The following is a 17,714-nucleotide window of genomic DNA, read 5'->3' as shown; positions in this document are numbered from 1 at the left end:
ACCAACTGAGCCACAGCCGCCACATGATGATCACTTGTGTGTAACATTATTTTTTATATTATTATCTGTATAATTGTTTTTCAACATCTTTAATGCCTTATTTTGTGTGGATGTCCCAATATCACACTTTTCAGAGAGCTCAAAATATTAATTATATTTTGGTTGCATTTGAGGGCAAAACAAATTTAATTGTGTAAAATAGGCACATAATATCAGAATATCGATCACAGGGCCTTGAATCGAATCAAAATGGTATTGCAAGCCAAGATCGTATTGCAATGAAACATCCGATTTACACCCCATGTTGAGGCAGCCACTCGTGTATTGAACTGAGGATCAAAATGTCTTTTTACAACTTTAAAAGATATCAGTCGGTTATATCCCATATCTACCTGTCTGTAGATTTTCATAATTAATATAAAGCATAGGGGGCCTCCGTTATTAAGTATGTAAAACACTTACTGAAGTAGGTTAATTCATAAATTCTTGACTGAAGTTCGATCATATTGTGTGTTTTACCTGAGGGCAGCAGCATGATAGGTGTCCACATAGTCTGAGATGAAAAGCTCTCTGGTCTTAACCACGGGATCAGTAATAACCAGCTCCCGACCAGAGTCTAGACAGACAGAAAGCAGAGACAGGGTGTGAGAGGCATCCAGACTAATAAAAACATGCACACACAATAAATGCAGGACAACAGCTCTTGAAATAAAGCATTTGTTGTCCATTGTCCAGTGAAAAACTAATAAATGCAATGTGATAAGTCAGCATGAAATGACACCAGCAAACTATATACAGTAACTGTTACCACTTTTATTCAAAAGAACAATGTTATATGTATCAAATGATCAATGTCTCAATTACCACTATTAGTCTCTAAAAAGACAAACAAACATGTGTATGTAAACAGGCCTGCTACTCAGTCAAACTTAAAACTGTGTCCACATTAATGTTTTGGCCTTCTGTCCACACTGAGACAGTGTTTTTGACCAGCTCTCCTAAGTGTATACATTATCAAGCGCCCTATTTCCATTGTAGTGTAAACTTGGGAAACAGAGATTTTCAAAAACAATGACTTATTTGTTTTCATGTGACGCAGACATGCAATCTATTCAACCCAAAACAATCAAGATGGTGGCTCATGCTGAAGCAAGTTTGTTGTGCCTGCTATCCAATTTAATAGCATTGTTAAAGATAAATGGTCCAACCTTCCCATTGCATTCCTTCAAAAGTGATGGGAAGTTTACTCCGATTTGCTGTCTGGCGGTGGAACACAAGGACAAGAGCATGCTTCTAATGTTTCATTCCACCGCATGCTCAGTAAGGGGATTTAAGCTTTTTTTAACGCTTCGGTGTGGATGGGCAACTTCCACAAAAATGTTTGAAAATGGCAGTTTGGACTAAGCATTTTGAAATCAAAATAGATTTTTTGTGATTTCCAGATTAATGTGGCCATAATCTTAATCAGCATCGATTTAGTTAAATGTATTGTATCAAAAAAATCATGTGGTTAAGACTACAATAGATTTAAGTTTTATTTTGCATTTGATGTTTTTATGATTTATTTTCAAGTATTCAATTAACTTGAATGTTTAACTGAATACTTGACACTATTGTTAGATCCCTATAAAACTTCAAGCACTGTTTACATTATTCTTTTCATTATTGTTTTATTTGTTTCTTCGTACTTTCTTTTATGGCTGACAGTTCACCTGTCTTGAATAATTACTTGGAAAAACGTCACATTTCAAGATTTTCCACACTTTCAATTTTTTATCTTTTTTTTTGGTCCAATAAGTGACTAAAATCACAGCAGATCTGTAGTTTTTCCATTAAAAACGAATTCTAAGTCCTAAAAAGTCCCACCACAGTATAGTATTGTGCTTAATAATAGAGAAAAACGCATGAAGCTGTGTGTGCGTGCGCATCATTGTTTGTTTTGCAGTTTATGTTATGTTTGAGTTCAGTTTGTTATTAAAGTTTTACGTTGACTGTTCAGCCACCTCCTCCTTGCCCATCTTAAGAACCTTGTTACAGCTAATTTTAAAGTTACCATTTTAAATATCCTAAACACACACAATTAAAAAATATTCACACTTTTTGCATAATTTAGGAACTTTTGTTATGATTTATTATTATTATTACTTTATTCATAAGTGATTTACCTTGAATTTTCTTTGATTTTTTAAACATTGTTTATCTCAAGCATGCTGGCACTGTTGTTGATCAGTAAACTAGTACAGTAACCTTTGAAAGGAATATATAAGGGGCAAAATTGGTATGGTGGAATTGATGCAACAACTGGTTGTCAGAAATAATATTTTCACACAATTTCACAAGGCTAAAACAAATCTAATCTAGATCCACATTGGAATGTCGTCAGGTGGCATTAGTACCAGCAACAATGACCACCACGTGAGCCAAGTCAGAGATGCAGCAGGTGGTGGCTGCTCCTCTCCAACTGGCTGGCAGAAACGAAAGGCCTTCCTAATGCTTTATTAGAGTGCGGCATGAATCAAAGTGCCAAAGCACTAGCCCAGCAGAGCTCACAGCCTGTTATTACTGCCTGATGTGTGTATCAAGCTCAGATTTGCTGCTGATAGCGGGGAGAATGAGAGCTCTGAGGGCACATTACACTGAAGTTATTTGCACTTCACGGTCCCGCTGTCGCTCTTGAGGGAGCGTTACCAGGGAAACAAGGGCAGGAGATGCTGTTCTCTATTAAACTTTACAAACCAATAACCAAGGGTGGTTTTGTAAATAATAGGGATGAGCGGGACCTTTCAATCCAGTTGTGCATCACACACACACACTTACCATTCTCATTGTTGCGGTCCTGCACCAGGTGTTGGTAGACAGAGTCAGGTACCTCAGACTGGCGGTAGTACCATTTCACATTCATTAACAGATGGTCACGTTTACTCTGGGGAAAAAAGAAAAAAATATATAATATTTTAAATTAAATATTAAATAAAATAAATTAAAAAGGGACTGAAAGCATTTCGTTTGTTAATAGAGTAAACAGCTTGATGACCATGTGTGGGAGAGGGAGGTGAGTAAACATGGAGGGTGAAAATTTAAGAAACAGAAAAGCTCTTGCCACAGAGAATGCACTCATTGTTCTAAAAGTATGATAAATACATGTCTAAACACAATGAGGCCAGCTTTGACTCGAGCCAAACACATCAGCTGCACTTTGATCTGCCACCCGCTGTCTGTTCGGGGGACTGCATGCAGTGCCACTCGCTACACTACACTAAAATTACCAGCAAGTGGCAGCACTGAGTCACACAGACGTCCCAGAGGCACTTCCAAGAGGGGCCAGGGAGAGGGAAGAAAAGGGCAAAACACTGTTTTTATTCCCAGACATGAAATATTTATTATCCCCTCACACAAACCTGACTGACCATTCAAACGGTTTAAAAGGACATTAAAAGGAACCACATTGGCGACAAGGCCCCAGGAGCAGCAGCCAGAAATCACAGTCATCTTTAACATGACTACAGATGACCAAATTCCCCACAAAGGCAGAGTATGCCACCGTGCCAGTCCAGTGAAAAAGAAAAAAAACATCCTGGGTAGATCAGAGAGCCAAGGGTATTTTTTTTATTTAAAGCCCAATTCACTTCATGCAGCTATGGCTGCTAAAAAGGGGGGCAGATGGGGGTGAGCTAACTGTTGAGAAATTCCAAGACTTCTACTACCTTTACTGAGGTCAGTGGAAACTACTTAGAGAGCACAAATAAGTTCTTTCTTTTAGTGCACAAATCCATACAAGAAAAACAAATTTTCAAACAAAGTAATCTTTTGTCAAAACCAAGTTGAAGGCAAGAATCCTTGGCTTTAATGAAGAAGAATGAAAGGAATCTAAAAACAAAAACGTGTGCCACTTTCAAATTATATTAAAATACAGCTCTCAGTTGGGCAGCCTCAAACTGGGCCACTTCTATGTGTCATCAGAGGTGTTGTCAGTGCTTATTACACTGCAGATGGGGAGACAACCTGTGCTCCTCCGGGGTATTTCAGAGCCTCTGACTGCCTCAGTTCAGTTGAGTTCACAGATATCTATGAGGAAGTAGGCTGATGGAGACCAGAACCAGTGAAATTCTCTCCTTAATTTACAACATCAGAAATTAACATTTACCCCAAAAAATACTGAAACAAAGAAAATGAAATGAATTAAATGGCATGAATGAGTTTGAGGAGGTTAGAGATATAGTTCAGAGAAAAAAAAATTCAGTTCAACCCAAAATGAGATTTTAGGCAGAATGTCAGCTTCAGGCACCATTCACTTTCATTGTAAGGAAAAAATATCCATGTGGATGGTGACTGAGGCTGACATTAGGGTTGGGCGATGTCCCCTAAATTGGCAGTTGACGATGTTGACAGTAAAACATCGCGATGGACGATGATATCGTCGGTGGGGGTGGGTATATAATTTCATATCATTTTCAAAAATTATATGAAAAATTATAATTTCGTTATTTTACTAACCCAACTAATGACTCGTCGGCGCTTTATCAGTAGGTTGCACGACACGTGAAGCATTTTTTTTTTTTTTTTAGCTTTCACTTAAGAAGAGTTGTGCACTATTTATTTTAATATATCTCTTTACATAAATACTATTTTCCACTTAAAAACTATAATTTCATTATTTTACTTACTGATGAGCAAAAGGTCGAGGCAGAAATGACCAAGTACCTGCAGGAAATGGCCATTGATGGGGAAGAGGACCCGCTGACTTGGTGGAAAAGCGAGCGACAAAAGGTTTCCGTTCATGGCAAGATTAGCACGGAAATATCTGTAATATGTATGCTACCAGTACTCCATCAGAGCGGGTCTTCAGCACAGCGGGTAGTGTAGTTACTCCAATCCGCAGCTTATTAAAACCAGATAAAGTGAATATGTTGGTATTTCTGGCCAGAAACATCGAAATTTAAACATGGTCTATGGTGAAAGATATTAGACTTCTTTACGCATTTTTTCAGCCATCCGTTCTGGAGCTATTCGATTTTGCATATTATTTTTTAAACATTCATTTGTGTAGTTCATATGACCACTTTACAATATTTCAATAACATAATTTATTTTGTAGCCTGTGCTGAAGTTAATTGTGCTGCTAATTATAAGTGAAATGTTAATGCCGAGTTTCGGTCTGAGTGTTGTTCCCGTTTTCTTGTTCTTTATTTGTTGTTCTTCTGTTTTAATAAATGTGTGTTATTCATATTCACCTTGTTTCTTTCATTTGATTTGACATTATGGATTTATGGCCAAGGAAATTTTTCTTTAAAAGTATTAACCAGACAAAAGTTATTTGACGTTCGCTGGTCTGGGTTTATCTTAAACTGCCGCTTCAGTGTATACAAGAGCTATGTGACAATGAGCAAGATTTTCTGAGACACTACAACTACTAATAAAGTATTTTCTTGTAGCCCACAACATAAAATATTTTAATCTAAATGTACAGTGTAAGACATGTAAAAAAAAGACAAGCAGCTAACAATGTCAAAATCAATATTTGTGTAGCCTGCCTGACACGGTATTTTCACAGACTTACACGTCACGTCTCTGGCATATACTACAGTATTTAAAATAGCATATATGCATTAGTTATATTCTCGATTTAATTTACAGAGCAATCCCTGCAAAGTTTTTAGGTTAACTATAGAAGAGACTAGGATTAGTGAGTCATACTAGCAAGACTCGCAAAAGGGGGCGTGGCATCACGATGGTGGCTCTACATCGTGATGTTGGTCAGCCATCACGATGGACGATGATATCGTCCATCGGCACAACCCTAGCTGACATTCTGCCTAACATCTCCTTTCGGTTTGGAACAACATGGGGAGTCAATGTTGACAGAACTTGCATTCTGGGTGAACTACCCATTTAATACTAACCCAATTAAACATTGATTCCAAGAAATAGAAAATAACTAAGCTATTTAAATACGCAACTTCCAAACAGATCCCTGATTGCTGAAAAAACAAAACTAAATAACTGTATGTGGCTGAATCGTGCAACCCTTTCCTTTTGCTGCTCTCAAGTTGGATATGACCGTTTTATTATCAGCCCCTAATTATGTTTGCATGTTATACTGAGCAGATCACTGCGCAGAATCAAATGATCAAGATAAGCACTCTGAAGCAGGGGCAGCAGCAAGGAGCCCATTACAATTACAATGCTGAATTGATTAGTGATATTCCACACAGCGTTCTCTCGCCTACCAGTCTCTTGCCTCAATTGGCTGATCCCAGAACAGCTCAAACTCACATGCTATTTACACCTCAGTGCAAATTGTGGAAGATATTATTTACACCCCAACCCTGGTGCAAATAATGGTAGATACTAGGGCTGCCCCCGATAGTCGACCAAAGGTTAGTCGATGAGAGGAGTTTTGGTCAAGTTTTGATTGTTTGGTTGGTCACAGAAAAAAAAAAAAAAAAAACTCAGCAGGAAAATGACGGTTGGATGCTAGGTGGTACTATGGGGTAATTTTCGTTAAGCAGGGTTAGGGTTAAGCCTACACAATAAAGCAAGACACCTTGATTTCAAACTTTGAACTTTATTATTATAATTTTTTTAACTAAATATTCAAATGAAACCGGAAAGTGCATTTAAAATGGGTATTGTTCAACTACTTGAAAGATGGTTTTACAACAGTGTTACTTATAACATTCTTTCTCAGCCCTGGAACGCAAACCATTTTCTGATGCCCCCCAAAATATATATAAGTAATTAAATTCATATCATAAACCTGCGAAAACTAGTCGACTAGGAAAATCTTTGGTCGGGGGCAGCCCTAGTAGATACTAATTGCAACCTGGTGCAAATAGTGTCAGATACTATTTGCAGCAATATTTAAATACTAACATACAGTATATGGGTATCACTGCTGTGTGTTTATTGTGTATATTTAGAGTCCCACAGACACACTACATTAAAAGTGATTTCTGCCCAAAACATGGTTACTACAATTTTAGTAATACAGTAATGCAATCTACACACAATTGATGCCAAGCCAAGGGAATGAGTGCAATCAAAAGAGCCCACCTCCAGATCAAACTCTTCTCTGTACTCCCCGACATTCACCATGACCAAATCACTGTTATGAAATCAACATTTATATTCATTTTTATCTATTATTTTTAGTATTAAACAAAATATTAAGAGTGGAAACAAGAAATCGGATGGGGAAAAAGATGTGGACAAAAGGAGGGTTTGAACCGCAGTCACTAAGACAGCAGTGCACATTCACACACAGTCTTTACACCCCATGCCACTGCAGCGACATTTACCATTTAGTTTGTTGTATATTTCTGTGGTACCACCAGAATATTGGGGTGTAAAGGTATGATATTTTCATGGTATGATAACCATCACAAAAATTACCATGGTATTACTGTATAACGGTATTCAGTTGCATTGATCATATTATTAGCAGTTTAATATTTGGTTATGAAAAATGTTTCAGTTATTACCAATTCTTGAAATATGTCTTGGATATTTTTTCAACTTTAATCCTTTAACTTTTGATCTTGAACACCAGGGCACTCTCTTAAACCGACGAAGTAAAAAAATATAAAAATACAAAAATCACAAACAGATAAAACAATAATAAAAAACAAAAATTGCTATATGTACAGTAGTCTGATGATTATAACTAAAAACATATTTTGTTATTGTTTTATGATTTTTTTTTTTTTTTAATTGAATGATTATTGGCCAGGCATTGCCCAGATATGCATTCAGTAATTTGTTGCATTTAGTTAAATTCTAAACAATACCTGCTGAAAATACATTATTCAATTGCAGTTTATTTATTGGCATTTTGCCCAATAATGTGTATTTTCTACCACAGTTTCACTGTCAACTGTCACCTGCACACCAAAAGCCAAGCACATTGTAAACCCTATTTAGTACTACAGTATTTTTTTACAAATAAAACATTATTAGACGTATCAAACACATTGTTGGCCTCCTATTGCACTGCACTGAATGATCAAACAGTTGGCACATTGTAATGTTGAATGAGTGTTTTAAATCTGTTTGCTGCATTTGTGAAGGTGACAAAACATAAACATAACTAGTAATTACAAATCATGTAAAATTACATTGAATCTGGTGTTTTTATTTATAATTTATTATCCTGTATACTGTATTTCCACTTACATTCATCTCCGCAAATTCCGTGGGATGGTGCTCATGACGACTCATTGAGTAACAATCAACATTGATGGTGCATCGTGGGTCTTTAGCATACCCAAAGTAACAGTGGACTGCAACTGCTTTGGTGGCAGAAATAAAGGTTTAGGCTCGGACATATCTGTATGGTGCACTTCTGAAGTGCTTGTGATGTGCAGCGCTCACGACAAATGCATGTCACTGAGTGACAGTCGAATGTAACACGAGAAAGGCTGATTCTGTTTTAATTAGACTGATTTGGATTTTAAAAAAGTTCTAAATAAAATCTCTTTATATTTATGCAATACACAATGAGAAGATTTCAACGGAATGATAATTGTATATTATCATATATTGTGAAACCTTGAAACCGTTATGGCAGCATCATTATTTATTTAAACAAAGAAAGGTAGGTCTTCAATTGGCTTCAGCACCCCTTGTTGCATTATATGCCAATGGTGTGAATAAAATAAATAAATAAACCTTGTTGTTTTTCTAAAGTTGGAGTGCCTATAAGTATTAATGATATCTTAATATCGGTAAAGACACTGGCTACTGCCCTTGGAGTTCTCTAGTGCGAATCCCAGGGCATGCGGAGTGACTCCAGCCAGGTCTCCTAAGCAACCAAATTAGCCCGGTTGCTAGGGAGGATAGATTCACATGGGGTAACCTCCTCGTTGTCGCTATAATGTGGTTCGCTCTCGGTGGGGCGCATGGTGAGTTGCGCGTGGATGCTGCGGTTCATGGCATGAAGCCTCCACATGCACTATGTCTCCGTGGCAACATGCTCCAGCCACGTGATAAGATGCGTGGGTTGACTATCTCAGACACTGAGGCAGCTGGAATTCGTGACCACAAGGACTTAAAAGCACATTGGGAATTAGGCATTCAAAAGCTTGTGTGTGTATTTATCTTTTTACCATAAAATAAATTGTCCAAATAATTTTTTTAGCCTGGGACCTCTGGTTGAGTTGACACCGAATGACTCAAGCACCAACATTCTTCAGCTGCTGCAATGAGGCACCATTTTTGATAACTAGAAGTGACTTGAACATTGTGAGAGCTGGATCCCCCAGTTTAAGTCTCTTTCAGAAATGTTTGGTCTCTCTTGGCATAGTTGACAATAGTTCACAATACCCAAACCATGTCTCACACACATGCTATGTCAGAGGATACAAGCATGGCCTGAAGAGGGCAGAAGAGAGAAGAAAAGGGGAAGGATGGGGGAGGTGGTATGGTAAGAAGTAGACTGAGCAGGCAACAGTAATTACAGCACAGCCAGTGTTAGAGTCCAAGGGGAGTGCTATAAGAGGCTGAAGCTGGACTTTGAGTCTGTTGGGAGCAGGGTGGAGTCCCCTCCAAAGGTGTATGGCTAACTCCACAAACACTCCAACAACTGTCTCCTACAGGGAGCAAGTGGGCTAATAATAACAACCTCATGTGTGGCACACATGAGAGAAAAGTGTGAGTAGTATTTCATTAGTGATGGGAGAATTAAAGAGGCGCACACAGAAGGCGGCTTTCGAGCATTGCTTGGAACCAAGGTTGTAATAAGAAGGAAATTAAATGAAGTGAATGCACACAGCATTTCAGTTAGTCACGGTTTATTACACGCTATTGCTGAAGGTACTAATATTGAGATGGCTGTCCTCTGGTGTGTAGAACCTCCCATCTCTGTGACCCGATGCTCCATGCAGCTAGCTGACATTTTACCAAGCTAGCGCCTGTTTAGTGTAATCATTAAACATGGCTGCAGTGGTAATAGAGCATAACACTTTGTCAGTCATCTTGGTTCCAGAAGTATATTCTCCATATACATTTTTTCCTATAGGGATTTCATTAAAACCAAAACCAACCAACTCCGAGGTGAATTACAACATTACAAACTTCAGTTTAAATAAAAAAAAAATTAAAAAATAAAAAAAAAAATGTACAAAACTGTACACTTAATGTCTCTAATGGGGGCATGAACTACAATCCCATGAAGCATTGTAAATGATAATCAATTTGAAAAATGTAAAAAAATATATCAATATCAATCAATTTATATCAATTTGAAAAAAATATATATTTTAAGTTGTTAATTATAAGTATAGAAACAATATATTTAAAATATATTGCAAAATATTAATATATATATATACACACATCATATAATATAATCACACACACACATTTATACATACACACACACACACACACATATATATATATATACACACACACACACACACACACTAGTAGTTTGACAGTGTAGGGAGACTCGATTGCATCATTTACAGTGCTTTGCAGAGCTCTTTTGGCACAATTTGTTGGCTGTGATTCTCTGATTGTCGAAGTGTTTCTCTTAGGGATGGGTGTTGATTCAGATTTCCCAATTAAATTCGCTTCACAAGCTCTCGATTCGATTCAATATCGATTCATATGGATTTATTTCGGTTATAATGTCCCTTTTGCTTGCATATAAAATAAATTATTTCACAGCTAATGCTGTTAATTATACAGTGGACCTTTTAACTAGGTTTATTAGGAAAATATAACATTTTACTCTACATTTTTTTATAATTTGTCACATTTTGGCTTTTTAAAAATTAACAAATACATATATCCAAATCAATAAATAAGATATTAGATTTTATATAAAATTTGTCACATATTTATTGTTAAATTGCATAATTTGTACTATTTACAAGTATTTGAACATGCTAAAACCGGTAATGTCTTTTCAACAAAAAAATGCCATTTCTATTAACACCTTTAAATGAGCGCATGTTAACTTGAGGACTTTGATGGCTTTACCACATCAGTGGTTAGAATAAAAAAAAATTGGTTGCAAATGTGAGCGATTTCCTCTCACTGTAGTGGAGGGTTGCGCGCACTGAGTGAAAGATTGATCTTGGGATATAAGAATAGATATCGATATAGTTCAAATGAAGATCGTGATGCATCAGGAAAAAAAAATTTTTTACCCACCCCTAGTTTCTCTTCAGCAACATGGGTACTGTAATTTTTCACAAGGAATTTCGCAATTAAAATGCAATTTAAAAAACTAAAATTAAGTTGAAATAACGCAGGAGGAGGGCTTTAACATAAGCATATACCATTGATTTACAACCTCAGAGCACAAAATACAGTTCAAGTCAGAAGTTTACATACACTTAAGGTTGAAGTCATTAAAACTCTTTAACCACTCCACATTTCATATTAGGAAACTATAGTGTTGGCAAGTCATTTAGGACATCTACTTTATGCATGACATTAGTCATTTTTCAAACAATTGTTTACAGACAGATTGTTTCACTTTTAATTTGACTATCACAATTCCAGTGGGTCAGAATTTACATACACTTAGTTAACTGTGCTTTTAAGCAGCTTGGAAAATTCCAGAAACGGATGTCAAGCCTTTAGGCAATTAGCCATATAGCTCTTGATTGGCTAATTGAATAATTGGAGTCAAGTGGAGGTGTACCTGTGGATGTATTTTAAGACCCAACTTCAAATTCAGTGCCTCTTTGCTTGACATCATGGGAAAATCAAAAGAAATCAGCAAAGACCTCCAAAAGCAAAAACCGACATCCAAAAGTCTGGTTTATCCTTTTAAGCAATTTCCAAATGCCTGAAGGTACCATGTTCATCTGAGCAAACAATAATAGCCATCATAACTCTCAAGGAGGAGACACATTCTGTCTCAAGAAATTAATGTAGTTTGGTGCGAAAAGTGCAAATCAATCCAGAACAGCAGCAAAGGACCTTGCGCAGATGCTGGAGGAAACAGCTAGACAAGTATCTATATCCACAGTAAAATGTGTCCTATACAGTTTGCAAGTGCACATAGAGACAAAGATCTTACCTTTTGGAGAAATGTCCTCTGGTCTGATGAAACAAAAATGTAAATGTTTGGCCATAATGACCATCATTATGTTTGGAGGAAAAAGGGTGAGGCTTGCAAGCTGAAAAACACCATCCCAACCATAAAGCATAGGGGCGGCTGCATCATGTTGTGGGGTGCTTTGCTGCAGGAGGGACTGGTGCACTTCAAAAAATAGATGGCATCATGAGGAAGGAAATGTATTTTGATATATTTAAGCAACATCTCAAGACATCAGCCAGGAAATTAAAGCTTGGTCACAAATAAGTTTTCCAAATGGACAATGACCCCAAGCATACCTTCAAATTTGTGGCAAAATTGCTTAATGACAACCAAGTCAAAGAATTGGAGTGGCCATCACAAAGCCCTGACCTCAATGTGATAGAAAATTTGTGGGCAGAACTGAAAACGTGTGAAAAGGAGGCCTACAAATCTGACTCCGATACACCAGTTCTGTCTGGAACAATTTTTGTGAGAACGATGTGGAACGCTACCCAAAACATTTGACCCAAGTTAAACAATTTAAAGGCAATGATACCAAATACTAACAAAATGTATGTAAACTTCTGAACCACTGGGAATGTGATGAAAGAGATAAGAAATAAAAATTCTCTACTATTATTCTGAAATTTCACGTTCTTAAAATAGTGATCCTCACTGACCTAAGACAGGGAATATTTTCCACGATAAAATGTCAGGAATTGTGAAAAACTGAGTTTAAATGTATTTGGCTAAGCTATATACTGTATATAAAGTTCTGACTTCAATTTTATTCAAATTATCTTTTAAAATCAATTCACCTATGGAGAAAATAAATGGGATTTTTACTTCAGAACTGTTGACTGAAGTAAAAAACTACAGTGCTGGGAGGTCTTATCTGTAAACAAAGGCAGTTTGGCGTGGTCACATGGCTTCCACATTAACAGGAGATGGTAAAAACAACAGCCCAGGCCCTCACTCTCTCTTCATATAACTAACCCACTGCTAAGCAAAGCCAGACCCTACAACTCTCCACCTAGTGCAGTTTAGCAGGAAATGTGTGTTTACTTTCTAACTTTTATGGTGTGCGCTTTTCTGTTTCTGTTCAGAACCATGCCAAAGCAGAGGAGCTGAAGAAAGGCAGGACTTCTCACATCCTGGAGAAGATGGCAGCGGAAAATATTTTCTTAAACTTGCCAACGGATCTGAGTGAAAGCTTTGGCTCTGATCGTGTTGCAGAGAAGGCATGTGAAGAATCCAAACAGCCCGGCGCTCAGATTCAGAGCCTAGAGTACTGAGCATAACAGGAGAGAACAATGAAGCTTGTTACGCCTGGTGCACATTAAGTGCAGAATATGTTGTGTTGGTGGCATCAGAGGGGACATATCTATGAGCTAATCTTCTCTTCAAACATGACATGATTAGTGAGGAGCAAGAAGGCAGGAAGGGCCAACTATCTCTCACATGATGGATGTGCCCAAGACAGTTTCCACCCAGTGCAAGCTCGCTCGATCTCTTTTTAATTGCCTTTCAGACACAGACCAGACACAGCCCTCTCCATACTGTATACACACACAAGCACTTCCATCTGGACCTCGGCTCACAGCTGTATGTGCGTGTATGACAAAGAGAGGAAAAACATAAGCCCTAAATGAAGCCTGAGAATGAAAACATGTAGCCTTCACCACAAAGTAGGGCTGAAGCGATTAGTCGACATTAGACAAAGAAATTTAAGTCGAATAGTCATATGATCTCATCACAAGTTAATATGAGATCACACTTAACCAGGGGTTCTCAACCTTTTGCAAGCTGGGCCCCCCCAAAGCTGGTTCATTGCAGTTGGGGCCCCAGTGCCCCCTGCCCCGCCCCATGCTTTATTGTTGTTATTATTATTATTATTATTATTATTATAATTTGCAGTATCACCAGACTTCTAATGTGAGCTTGCAGGCATTATTATTATTATTATTATTATTATTATTATTATTATGAGTAGTAGTAGGCCTATCATCATTACTAGGCTATTGGTATATAATTATATGAGGTTACATGCTTTATTGTTATTATTATTATTCATTATTATTATCATCATCATCATCATCATCAGTAGGCCTGTTATCATTACTAGGCTATTGCTATAATTGGCACCAGACCTCTGATATTAATTTATGCTTTATTATTGTTATTATTACTAGGCCTAATAGTAGGCATCATCTGCATTTTTTACAGAAGCTTGCTGGTAGGTGATGTTAATGTGAGACCTGAGCCTGCTTTGCCTTGCAAAGATCCTCAATTCTTGGTTCAATGTTTGATAAACATAGCCTCAAATCATCCTCGATTTGTGCAGATTGCGGTATTTCGTTTTGAGTGCAGTCATTTTTGAGAATCCTGCCTCACACAAATATGTCGACACGAAAGGAAGGAGAATCTTCAAGGCGACGTCACAGAGTTCAGGGTATTCCTGCATCAATGCTGCCCAGAATGACGAAAGAGGGCAGGAGCTAAAGAGTTCTTTCAGTCTACTGTCACTCTTCAGCTCAATAAGCTGTTCCTGCATATCAATTGATAGCTCGTTTGCTGTGCACACAAACGGATCTCGAACCCACGCAAAAGAGCGATAATCCTCTTTAAAGTACGTCGCAAATTGTTTTCTCATTGCTGACAGGTGCTCAGACGCTGATGGAAATAGGGAGGAGAAATCGTGTGACGTGCCTGCATCAGTGATAAAGTCTGCAAGGCTGAGGAACATGTCGCAGTTCCCTCGACTGATGCGGCCATGCCAGAGGTCTAGTTTTTGTGTGAAGGCGTGCACTGTCTGCAAGGAGCAAAATATGAGTTTCGCGGCCTTACAAAGACAGGTTGAAATCAAACAAATGAGCGCCGTTTTCTCAAGTCTATGAGCGCAGCACACACAAATAAACTAAATTGACATACTGCAGTTAAATTTCAAAATGTGGTGTTTTTATATTTATAACATTTGAATACAGTTCAGCAACATACATCACACGACCTGACGACCAAGAGAGCTGACAATTGACCATCACTTAATTTACCATCACCTCACGATTGAAAATGTGACACTGATTTCATATGACAGTTCAACAAACAAGTTAATAATATTAAGTCACTTACATTTTAGACGAAATAATGACTGTTTTGGTCTATTTTAGCAGCGAAAATAGATCCGATGGATCCAAACAAAGATCACAGCATAGCCATAGCGCATCTCACAGCAATACTCAATCGTGTTTTGAATGATTCAGTGTTGTGAACGAATCGGTTGAGTCAAAGATTCAATGACCCATTCACAAACATCTGTCTCATTCTTGATGAATCGGCCGTTTGAACGAATCGTTTGAATGAACGACTCAATGACTCGCTTAATGAAACCGCTTATCACCTGCATTTGCGCTCACTATCGACAAACCAATCAAATTTGTTCAAAATTGTTTTTTTTAAATCAGTCCAAACACATTTTCATTTTTATTCAGGAGTTATGTATATACAAAACTATAACTTATTATGACAGTAGTTTAGTGATAAAAAAAATGTGCCCAAAATTTTTTTTCCAGTTTTTTTCCCCTTCCATCGTAGCCTACTCGCGCCCCCCCGGGAGAGTGCCCCACCGGTTGAGAACCACTGCACTAAACTAACGATGGTGTGTGAGAGCAGCACTGCTGAGGAGAGGAAGCATTTATTTATTAATTGGGCAAGAAGCCATATACTGTTATAAGCGGAAAAATGTACAGCACAGTAGAGCCCGACCGATATGGGATTTGAGACAATACAGATTTTAGGAGGAGGAAAATTCACCGATTACTGATATGGTGGCAGATATAGTTAATTTTTGAGCTAGAATGAAAATAGACCTTTTATATGTGGATTTTGCACCGATATGACTATAAAAAGGTACTCAGAAGGCTGCTTTCTTAAACAAATGTTTTTATCAAAGTATATTTGACATTATTATTATTAGGGATGCACCAAAAGTTTGGCCACTGAAAATTTCAGCCGAAAATGAAATTTTTTGTTTTGGCTGAAAGAGAATAAAGGCAGAAAATATGAGCCGAAAATATATGCCTCCCCGCCCCTCAGTGCTTGTGTTTCACTCTCAATCGATCTAATCATAATCACGGCGCTGCCAAGCAAAGGCTGATATCAGCAGTGTGGAAATACTTCAAAGCAGTACCGCCGCTCCCTATACGCATACTACGCAGTCTGCGTAGGGCACCAATGCACCAACTCCCTAGGGGGGGCACCAGAAAGTCCACCGGCTGCCCTTACTCGCACATTATATGTTATCCAAGGACCCGAAAGCAGTTGCGGAACACAGACGATTGCTTCACGCTCATATCACGCAAACGCGTCAATCCTCTTGACTACTGATACATGAACAAAGTTCGCTTTCCATTGCTTGCACGGATTGCATGCAGGTATTTATCTGCCAAGAACCATCACACAGAGAGAGAGAGACTATTCAGTGCAGCATCTCATGTTCTTGATGAGAAGAGGAACCGTCACTCCTGCCAGAAAGCTGAGCAACTTTTGTTCTTGAAGAGCAACCTGCCACTTTTCTTAAATGGAAAGCAGTTCAATTTGCTATCAGAATATCAGTAAACATATACGCCGATACTGATATCTCGGTGAATGGCTAAAATCAGCTGACCGATAAATCGGTCGGGTACTACAGTACAGTCATTACCACAAAATACCCCCCCACAGGGTACATAAGTTTAAAAAAGAGGCGCATAGCAGAGGCTCATGTAACAATCATCCAGTTCAATCCTCCCTTTGGATCAAGCGAGTTCAACCTTCAGACTGAAACTAATAATGGTAAACAAGTGCCTATGACATGTTTTTCCCCTGCAAAAGCCTGTATACAGATTACTCCTCCGCCTGTCTTCAAGAACAAATGGAGTCAGGGAGAGAGGAAGAGGGAGTCACAGCTGTGATGCCGGCACAGTCAGGACCTTTATGCTGCTAAACACCGGGTGCCTCTCTCTCCCTCTGCTGTTTAGATATTAAATCTTGACTCACTTTGAACAAAGTCTGCCCATCTGCCTGTCACACACTATATTGGATTGATGAGCATTAGGCAGTTCAAAGAGGGAATTTTTTATTGTAAGAAAACCAGAATAAAACTGCACCACCCACCTTGTGACAAATCATACACGAGCGGTGTTCAAAAACCTAGTGAGCTGCCTACCTAGAACGCATTTAAAAGGCATCAGAGATGCGTTCCCGATGTGAATGCTCTTCTGAAATGAAGGCGGTAACACTATGCTAAGGGGCAATTAAGTCCAAATGCACTCTTGCACTGAAAAAAGCTAGACACAGTGCAATGCATATAAAAGGACGCAGGTGTCTTGAGATGTGCTTTTAAAAGCTGTTTTTTTTTTTTTAACCTGACATGGTGTTTTGTGTGAGATGCTGAAAAAAAAAAATAATAATAATTAAAAAAAGAAACGGCCAAATTGTCATGCACATGTTTTCAGAGAAAACAATGGGAAAAAAAGCACACACAAAAATGTGTTTGGCGTGAACGCCACTTAAGATGCCTTGTTTTTGTCAAATTCTGAAGCAGCATTTTATGCATTGTTTGCATAGAAGGAAATCACAGAATCCATTGCTTGGACATTACTCATGAGTGGATTTTCTTTTTCCCCCAAGATGGTTGATGAAG

At 38.1% G+C, this 17,714-nt stretch overlaps 1 protein-coding gene across 1 annotated transcript in view; it reads right to left on the bottom strand.

Moving 5' to 3' along the window:
* The window catches only part of LOC127628837 (arginine-glutamic acid dipeptide repeats protein-like), a 231,245-nt gene that overhangs the window by 66,182 nt on the left and 147,349 nt on the right, over positions 1-17,714 (bottom strand). Inside the window, 2 exon segments of the mRNA XM_052105758.1 lie at positions 520-616; positions 2,818-2,923. Coding sequence (XP_051961718.1) covers positions 520-616; positions 2,818-2,923 — 203 coding nt within the window.

Source organism: Xyrauchen texanus, chromosome 35 (genome assembly GCF_025860055.1).
Source record: "Xyrauchen texanus isolate HMW12.3.18 chromosome 35, RBS_HiC_50CHRs, whole genome shotgun sequence".
Classification (NCBI taxonomy): Eukaryota; Metazoa; Chordata; class Actinopteri; order Cypriniformes; family Catostomidae; genus Xyrauchen; species Xyrauchen texanus.
The sequence above is the reverse complement of the archived record's forward strand: the minus strand, read 5'-3'. Positions and strand labels throughout refer to the sequence as shown.